Source organism: Vespa mandarinia, chromosome 15 (assembly GCF_050613455.1).
Source record: "Vespa mandarinia isolate Hongniang chromosome 15, ASM5061345v1, whole genome shotgun sequence".
Classification (NCBI taxonomy): Eukaryota; Metazoa; Arthropoda; class Insecta; order Hymenoptera; family Vespidae; genus Vespa; species Vespa mandarinia.
Window position 1 is genome coordinate 4,315,001 of NC_140824.1, and position 10,000 is coordinate 4,325,000.

Consider the following 10,000-nt stretch of genomic DNA (forward strand, 5'->3'; position numbering starts at 1 on the left):
ACTGCATAGATACATGAATATTTGTATGTATCTATGATGCATTACGTTATTTGATTTTGATATGAAACATGAAATCTATTAAATGCGCACGCATACGTACATAAACGCAATTTCATCTAAATACCTGTACATATATTACGTAACATAAAACATAAATATGTATATAAGTAAATATCCGTACGTATTATGTCGCATTAGACGATATCGAACGAGAGAAGAAAATAAAATTAAAAAAAAAAAAAAAAAAAAAGAAAAAAGAAAGAAGCGAATTGCATATATGTACATAATCATTCGTTACATATCGTCAGACTGATCCGGGTCAAGGGTGTTTGTACACTTTAAAGGAAGCTATAAACAATGATATGTTGCATTGTAAAAGGCTTATCAGTTTCATTCATATATGCATATATATATATATATATATATATATATATATATATATATATATATATGTAGTAAAAATATGCGATAGACTATTTAACTTGTTAACGAAATTTAAAAAATTTCCATTCAATTTCATATCGTCTAATCAATTGAAAAATCATATGATTGTAATATAATATGTATATATGCCTGTAAATAAGAACGTGTGAATAATAGACGAAATCATAAATATATATATATATATATATATATATATATATATATCTATGTAGAGAGTTAAACAAAAGTTCCTAGAGATGCAAGAGAGAGAGAGAGAGAGAGAGAGAGAGAGAAAGAAAAAGAAAAAGAAACAAAAATTAAGACGAAAAAGTCTTAAATCGTAAAAAAAAGATTAAATCGTGATCAATTTTGAATAACGTTTATAAAAACTTTTGACCCATCCTGTACACTGTACTCTAGATAATACGCAATAATATGCAATAACACGTAGTTGATTCTAACGAGTGTATATGATCGATGATGATAGGAACATAATGAAGAAAATTATTATGTATTAGCAATGTAATTTAACGAAAGATTAAAAATAAATTGTCAGGATTATCGTTCGCCTATTTACTATTATGTTCTACAAAAGGAATGACATAAACATTCGCGATAATGTTCAACGCCCAACAAATACGTATCCCAACGCAACAAATACGATCTAAAATCTCATATATTATTAACTTATAGTGACTTATAATTTGGGAAAATATTAAACGTTTAAAAGGTATAGCAAAAAAGAAAAAAAAGAAAAAAAATTACCAAATAAAGAGAGAGAAAGAGAGAGAGAGAGAGAGAGAGAGAGGGCGGGGGAGGAGGGAGGGAGAGGAGAGGAGAGAAATCTTGAAATTTTTTTTTTTTTATTACATCGATCGGAATAAATTTGATCGATTTGTTATCATCGATTAGATAAGGAATTCTAATTAATCGCGATCGTTATCGTCGTACGAATTAATCGACCATAACGATTAGAAATTAGTGATTTATAAAAATATTTCGAAGAAAAATAAAGAAAAAAAAAAAAAGAAAGAAAAAAAGAAAGAAAGAAAGAAAGAAAGAAAGAAAGAAAGAAAGAAAGAAAGAAAGAAAGAAAGAAAGAAAAAGAAAATGACATTGGTATTAGAAGTGAATTCAGAGAAATCCTTTTTTTTTTTTTTTTTTTAATTGCTTCGGAGAGATAGACATTTTTCTTTTTTTTTTTTTTTTTTTTTCTTTTTCTTTTTTCTTCTTTCTTTTTGTAACATATACCTCGATATAACAATCAATTCGTCGAGTTAATTTTTAAAATATCTCTACGTACGATGAGAATAAAATTTGCGTTGGACACAAGATCACAGAAGGGAGTTTCCTCTTTAGTTATTCCTGCGAGTGTTCCTCTGATCGTGTTAAATACAAACAGTCAGAAGTGTTATCGGAACGAGGCTGCGATAAGTCGAGAACTAGTCCGACTAGTTTAAAGATTTCGAGGAAGCAGGACTGCAACGTGTCACCTTCGTCGTCGTCATCGTCGTCCTCGTCATCGTCTAATTCGTTTTCAATTCAATGGAATTATTCTTATTATTCGTTAACATCGTTAACAACAAATCTTTTTTCATCTTAATATAAAGTATAAGGACATATAGATTGATAATATTATACGATATTATACGAATATTCAATGATTAATTCTGAAAGTGAAAAGAGAACGTTCAAAAAAAAAAAAAAAAAAAAAAAAAAGAAAAAAAGAAAAAAGAAAAGAAAAAAGAACTAAACGAACGAAAGATAAATTTTTCTTAATGCGCGATAAAATACAATTAAATATTATAATACTTGAGGATAATGATAGGGTAAATAAATGAATGTCTTCGGTCTGTAAAGATATAAGGGGGAATGTTAATTAAATGATAATTAAATAATAATTATCTACAAAAAAGGGAAGAATTAAAATTGTGGCGAAATGTATGATTAGGAAAGAAAGAAAAGAAAAGAAAAGAAATGAAAAAAAAAAGAAGAAGAAGAAAAAGAAAGAAAAAAGAAAAGAAAAGTTTTATGATAAAGATTTTGAAAAATTTTATTTTTCTCTCAGTCGTTATATTCTTTATATAAAAATCCATTTAATACGTAATTAAATTCAACAAATAAATAAATATATGTATATACGATTACGATATAATACATATAATGAAGAAATTAGAAAAGATTGACAATAACGTCACGTGATAAATTAAATTTGTGATATTCATCATCGTCAAAAATAAAGTCGGCATTTATTTTTAATTCTCCCTTTGCCGTAAGATACATTATGAAAATTTAATTGTAAAAAAGAACCACAAATAACTACCTACATGAAATAGAATAAAAAGATTTAATAGGATCTAACGCATTCGAGATCAAAAGATAAAACAAGAAGTAGTAAGAAACGAGTAAAGGATTTCCTTTTCACTCTTCCAATGATTTATCTTAAAATCTTTCCACCTATTTCATTTCTCACACTACTAGATCGAGATTCTATAATCGGAATGATTAGAATTATCAGAATGATCTATTCTCATTGGTATCCTTTATCAAACTTTCATAAAATCGAATATATTCAAATATACGTTTCGTTAGAATTTCGTTAGAATCGTGATCGTTAATTGTCGTTTTTATTTTATCACTCCGTAATTTATACGTACATTCGTCGATTAGAAATTTTCACTTTTGTCTTCGTCATACTATTAACTTAGAAATTATTTTACGATTCCTCCCTCCCTCGCTCTCTCTCCTTTAAAAAGAAAGAAAAAGAAAAAAAAAAAAACAAAGAAAGAAAAAAAAATTACAAATTAGTCAATGAAGAATCTGAAAGGGGTAATAACGATATATAAAAATCATCCAAGAAATTTTCATATATCATAGAAAATGTCATAAACGATCATAGATACCTATACGTACGCGTTCATACACATTTATTAATTAATAATATCAGATTAATTTGATGAAGAGAAGAAAAAAAAAAGGGAAAGGAAGAAGGAAGAAACATTCTCTTCGGTTCCTTTCCTCGGACACGGACTGAAGCTCACACGTTAAATACATACATACATATATACATACAACATGTACATATATATGTTTATATGTATATATACATATATATATATATACACTTGGTATACGAGTTAATTTTATCGTCGATTCGATTTCGTGCTCGTAGTTAAGCTATACGATCATGGAGGCAGAACGAAGAGAGTTCCCTTCGAGTGTTCGAGGTGAATCGAATGAAGAAGAAGAAGAAGAAGAAGAAGGAGAAGAAGAAGAAGAGGAGGAGGAGGAAGAAGAGGTGAAGCTGGAGGAGGAGGGGCAGAAGAAGCTTACCAGGCGTATCGTAAAGAGACGGGTAAGCACCAGCCGGAACATTCATGCTCTAGTGAAATTAAATACTAGCGACTTGGCTTCCCTAGAGGCCTTTGGGGCCATTTAAATCTCTCGATTTAATTTCTGGCGGGAAAATTGAAAAACTTTAATTCGTACGATCAATCAATCATTTCTATTTTACTTTCTTTTATCGATATTAATATTAATAGATTTTATAGTTTATAATTAACGATGATATATAAACATATATATAATCTAAATAATTAATAATTATATATATATATATATATATATATATATATGTATATCTTATAATTAAAAATAATACTTTTAAAGAAAAGAAAAAAAAAAGAATATAGTATCGACAATATGCGATTTATTATTATTAAAAATTTATTCTTATTAAATCGATAAAAAGGAATAAAAGAAAAAAAGAAAAAGAAAAAAAGAAAAGAAAAGAGAAAGAAAGGGAAAAAGGTATGTACGTCTTAGCAAAATCTTTTAATCGTAATCATTGAATAAAAATCTAATAAATAATATAGATATATAAATAATATAGACGGATACGATCCACGTATATATGAAATTATGATCGATCTTTAAGATTCCGAGGAAGAAAGAGAAACCCGATGTAGGGTATTTTCTCTCTCTCTCTCTCTCTCTCTCTCTCTTTCTCTGTTTCTCTCTCTCTCTCTCTCCCACTCTCTCTATCTCTCTCTCTATCTCTCATGCTCCCAGGACTATCTCGTCATCCTGTTTAAGGTTACTCATCCGTATAGGGAGCGAGAATGAGCGTAGGTTGGTAGTAGTTGAAAGGAATATGTGTAACCAAAGCGAGTTAGTCTAATCGTAAGAAACGAACGAGGACGAACGACTTTTCTTCTTTTATTATATACACGTATTAACGTACACATACATCCATATAAACATTCGATACGCACATATACACTCGTACACGCACGTACATATACACGTATACATATACACGTATACATATACACGTATACATATACAGGTAACATATATATTTTTCTTCCCTTTCTTTCTCACTCTTAAATGTGATCGATGTCACCCATAGCATATATACATATATACATGCATATATATATATATATACATACATACATACATACATACATACATACATACATACATACATACATACATACATACATACATACATACACGTACACACACACACACACACAACACATATATATAAAATACAATACATATGAGATGACACGTATAGTATGGGCTAACCTATACGGAGCACATCCGGTCGTGACTCCAGAGTCAAGAGCACACGCGAATTACACTTTGGCATTGTACGATAGTAAAACGATGTAGTAAGCCGCGTAGTACGCGTAAACGAGAGACAACGGAGAAACGCATAAGCCACGAGTTTCGTTCTCGAAGGACATTCCCACTCCTACGCAAAAAAGAAACTTCGATTTCATCTCAAGATTCAAGACTTTCTCGTTTCTTCCCTTACGTCTCCTCCTCCTCTCTCTTTCTCTCTCTCTCTCTCTCTCTCTCTCTCTCTCTCTTTCTCTTTCTTCTTTTTTTTCTTTCTTGCTATCTCTCTTCTATTTCTTATATATATATATATATATATTCATCTATCTCTCTCTTTCTCAAGAGATTCTTGTATCTTTATCTCTCTTGTTTCCTTTTATTTGGCTACTTTGTATCTCTCTCTCTTTCTCTCTCTTTCTTAAGAGATTCTTGTATCTCTATCTCTCTTGTTTCCTTTTATTTGGCTACTTTGTATCTCTCTTTCTCTCTCTCTCTCTCTCTCTCTCTCTCTCTCTCTCTCTCTTGCTCGTTCAATGTATTTGTATATCTTTATCATCCTCTTTCTCTTTCTGTATACTTTGTATGCTCGAAACATCGTTGATAAGTGTAAAAAAAAAAAAAGAAAAAAAAAGAAGGTTAATAGAGATCTACAGGATGCATGAATTTAACGGTTCCCATGTTTGCCTGGTAATATCAAAAATTTTTGACTGTTCCATAGATATATATATATATGAATATATGTATTTAGTAGTACGGCTCGAAAGTAGCGACATTTTGAAGCGAATTCGACCGTTAAACGTTTATCCGAGAGTATATATATATATACACACACCACACACACACACACATGTATGTATGTATGTATGCATGTAGTATAGGTAAAGCAGACACTTTTTAGCGACACGTGTTAACCAGAAGACGTTTTTTTCTTGCGTATGTAATAAAAAATCTTTTTACCTTCATCTTTCGTTTTTTCCTTCCTTTTTTTCTTTCTTTTTTTTTGATTTCTTTCTTTTCCGATCGAGAGAAATCGATCAGAAAAAAAAAAAGAAAAAAAAAGGAAAAAAGTAAAATTCTTACGAAAAGGGAGATATTTCAATATTGTTGCATTATCGTTTCCCTTCGTGGATATCTTTTATTCGTGTAGGAAGGGAGAAAATATAATAAGATTCAATCGTTGATCATTCCTTCGATTCTCATTTTGAAAATCATTCTAATGTCTTTCTAATGAGATTTAAGGAGCGACAAAAGTAACGTTGAACACGCCAAGGAAGAACAACGTGGAAGAGTTGTACTGAAGTTTCCACCTCGTGCGAACGAACGAACGAAAGCGAATGGGACCGGACTCGACCGAGCTGCCCCTGAGGCCAGTGCCGGATCCTCCCGTCCAAGTGCCCAAGGTCATCGCATAGCTACTTACCTATACCTACCTCTTTTTATCTCTCCGCGTGTAATAATTCGTGAACGTTCTCACGAGAAGGAAGTTTCTTCCTTTCAATATCGTACGATCGTCCTACTCGCGTGCCTTCCCCTCCCATCCTTCTCTCTCTCTCTCTCTATCTCTCTCTCTCTCTGTCTCTCTTTCTTATCCTCCCTCTCCACCGACGATTTTACCTTTTTTTCATATATTTTTTTCTTTTCTTTTTCCTTTCCTCGAATAAATTTACAACTCGATGACGACGTTGATTTCTTTCGACGAACATTTATGTTCTCCCTCCTGTGAAAACTATATATAAAAGTTGTAACCTCGATAAGGGATAGAAACTTTGATACATACGCGCATTACGCGTCCAAAAGAGAACAATCGTAATAATCTACGATATCGTAGAAGAAAATATAAAATGTTAAGGTTAAATATATATGATTAGTTAAATATATAAGATTTAATAGTGTGTGTATATGTGTATATATATACATATAAAATAAATGGTATTCGAGGTAACGAGCAACAGGTTTAACGCCACGTTGTCATTTCGTACGTTTATTCACACGTCGCTGCTTCCTATCGCGAATAAACGCGAAACGAAACGAGTTACACCGATCTAGTTCGGGATCGACCGAATAAAATAAACTTCCCACGATCATTACGAGATCGTTCGTCGTTCCTGTAAATGGAAAGAAAAGAAAAACTCGAAGGAAGGAGAAAGTAAGAAGAAGGAGTGGGTAACCGGACGAAGAAGAGACGTCCCTGAAGTCGAACGGCAGCGCGGCGGCCCTGTTATAGTCGAGCAGCTCGAACCAGTGGTCCCCTTTACACGATGCAAAAGACACGATGAGACGAGGAGGTAAGCAAGAGAGAAAGAGCGATGGAAATGAAGATAAAGCGTCTAAGAAACGAGAAAGAAAGAGAGAAGGAAAGAGAGGGATAGAGAGAAAAGAGGAGAGAAAAATCCCCCTTTCTCCCCGTTCACCGTCGCGCGATCAACGAACTGGCGTCGATATTGGACGAAACGGTGGTGGTGGTGGTAGGAATGGTGGGGGTAAGATAGGGTAGTAGCGGAGAGTAGTGGGGAGTATTCGGTCGACTCGTCTCTCGTGGGCGATGGAGGAGGGGAGTTAAGTCCGCGTCACGTGACCAGCCGGCTCGGGTCTGGCGCCTGGCTGGTGGGGGTAGGGTCACGTGAGCCGCTTGTGGCGCCGAGCGAGACGGTAGTGGCGATGCCGTTTGATGGTGGGGGGTTAGGGAAAGTCTCGGTGGTGGGGGAAATCTATCGAGCCGTTACCGTCGATCGTCGAGCTAAGCGGCATTGGCATTCTGACCTGGTAAGTCGCCAGTGTCGGGTCCGTGAGATATTACCGGAGTGTGTTGTGAGTGAACGACGGAAGCACGCTTTTGCATCCGTCAGGACATTTAAACAACCATAAAGATTACGGGCTACGACAAGTTATAAAAACGTCTCAGGGAGTCCAACGCAATCCTCCTTTTCGTTACGACGTGAATCTTCTCGTTTCTCGCGGTTGCCTCTTTTTTTTTTTAGATTTTCTTTTAAATCTCTCATACGTGATACAGGCACGTGCCGTTTCTCGAGCGTACACATCGTATAACACGTACACGCGTTCGAGAACGCGTAAAAAGAAGAATATAGAGCAGAATTTTTTTGCGATAATCGTCGAGAAACTCGCAACACCCACGCTTTATTTATTTATTTCTTCGATAGAGAAAGAAAGAGAGAAAGAGAGAGAGAGAGACAAACAGACAGAGAAAGAAAGAAAGAAAAAGAAAGAGCGTGTAAGTGCGAGGAAGAAACAGAGGACGACGTTCGAGGAAAAGATCAACGCCCGAGGATACGACAAGAGGTTATATATACAGTACGTACATACATCTTTCTCTCTATAGAGAAACATCGTTTGACGACAAGAGGTGTAACCGAGAAGAGAAGAAAGAGATTTTCTACTTACGAAAGAAAAGAAAAAAAGAAGAAAAGAAAAGGACGGATATACATATCTCTGAACGTCCTCTTGTTTCTCATTTATTTTCTTGAATTTTTTTTTGTTCTCTCTCTCATATATATATATATATATATATATACACATCATATATATATTATATGTATATACACTTCTCTCTATTCGTTTACTCTTTATGGCAAATGATCTTCCTCGTGCATCATTTTCATCATTCATCATCGATCTCTCGTTAAACTGTAATACCAATTGAAAATAAAAACGCGAGAGTACTCGAGTGTTCTGCATATCCGTTTCGAAGTTGTTTACCAAAGACCCAAAGCACATCTATATTTTCCTTCTTCTCTTCTTTAACACATACGCATATTCACACTTTTATATGTATGTATATATATGTACATATATATATATATATATAAATACGTATATATGCCTTGTTCTTCCTCTTTTTTCTCAGTTTTTTTTTCTCTCTCTTCTGCTTCGTTCCTGTGTGTTATATAGTGATCAGTGCTAAGTGCCGTTTAACCGGGAAAGAAAGACAAAAAATCTCGGCGTACGAGAAATAGATAAATACATAGAAAGAAAGACTGAAGTCTCAAAATAATACTCTCTTCGGTCGAACTTTATATATATATATATATGTATTTTTTTTTTATTTGTATTGCTTCCTACAAGAAGAAGATCGTTTAAGTAGTATACGTGCAAAAAGGGACAAAGTGAAGAGAAAAAGAAGGACGAGAGAAATACATAATACGTGAAATTCTTCTCTTTGTGATCACAGAGAGAGAAAGAGAATAGAATTATAAATACATACATATCATACGTAATACCAAGTTGTATAAAGAGAGAGAAAGAGAGAGAGTGAAAAAGGAAGATAGAAAATTATTTTTGAGGTTAGAATAAATCATGGATCTACTTTGTTGCGAACGAACGAGCGAGACAGAGTGCAGGGCGTATGCTGATCCGGCTTTGATCGAGAACGATCGAGTATTACAAAATCTTTTGAAAACAGAAGAGAGATATGCTCCAAATAGTTCTTACTTCGAGTGCGTTCAGAGGGACATCTCGCCGCTCATGCGCAAGATCGTCGCCGAGTGGATGTTAGAGGTAAGTCTAAACTGTAATCGAGAACTTCTCTCTTTCTCTTCTATCTTTGCTTAAGCATTTCCGGTCCATGTGTCTCCATTTTCTTCGACTCATTCTTATTATATATTTTATTTCTTTTCTTTCGTCGAACGACCGATCTTATTCCGATCGATTTATTCATTTATTTATTTATTTATTTAATTTATCTCACGATTAAACAATCATTTTCAAAATGGCAGAGAAAATAATTGCCGTTTAAATATCCGTTTGAAAAAAATTGTCGAAACAACTTTCATCTCACTCTTCTTCAATTTTCTTTCTTCTTCTTTCTTCTCCTTCTTCCTCTTCTTCGAGTTCGGACATTTCCGTTACAAAATGGACACCGTCCGAAGCACGAGGCGATTAGAAACACCATGTGAATGTCTTCTCATCGTTCCTTCGTCTCTTTAGCGAA

At 33.7% G+C, this 10,000-nt stretch overlaps 1 protein-coding gene and 1 long non-coding RNA gene across 3 annotated transcripts in view; both read left to right on the plus strand.

Moving 5' to 3' along the window:
* The window catches only part of LOC146872518 (uncharacterized), a 96,316-nt gene extending 89,447 nt beyond the window's left edge, over nucleotides 1-6,869 (plus strand). The window contains exons 4-5 of the long non-coding RNA XR_014983023.1: nucleotides 3,596-3,778; nucleotides 6,295-6,869. This is a non-coding gene — a long non-coding RNA (uncharacterized LOC146872518). The remainder of the gene's footprint in view (nucleotides 1-3,595; nucleotides 3,779-6,294) is intronic.
* A 921-nt stretch (nucleotides 6,870-7,790) lies between these two features.
* Nucleotides 7,791-10,000, plus strand: part of CycD (cyclin D) — a 36,519-nt gene continuing 34,309 nt past the window's right edge. The window contains exons 1-2 of one of the 2 annotated variants that reach the window (XM_085661647.1): nucleotides 7,791-8,364; nucleotides 8,918-9,567. In XM_085661647.1, the coding sequence (XP_085517773.1) occupies nucleotides 9,367-9,567 (201 nt within the window). In that variant the 5' untranslated portion in view covers nucleotides 7,791-8,364; nucleotides 8,918-9,366. Of the gene's footprint in view, nucleotides 9,568-10,000 lie in introns of both variants that reach the window. The other variant, XM_085661646.1, reaches the window with a different exon arrangement.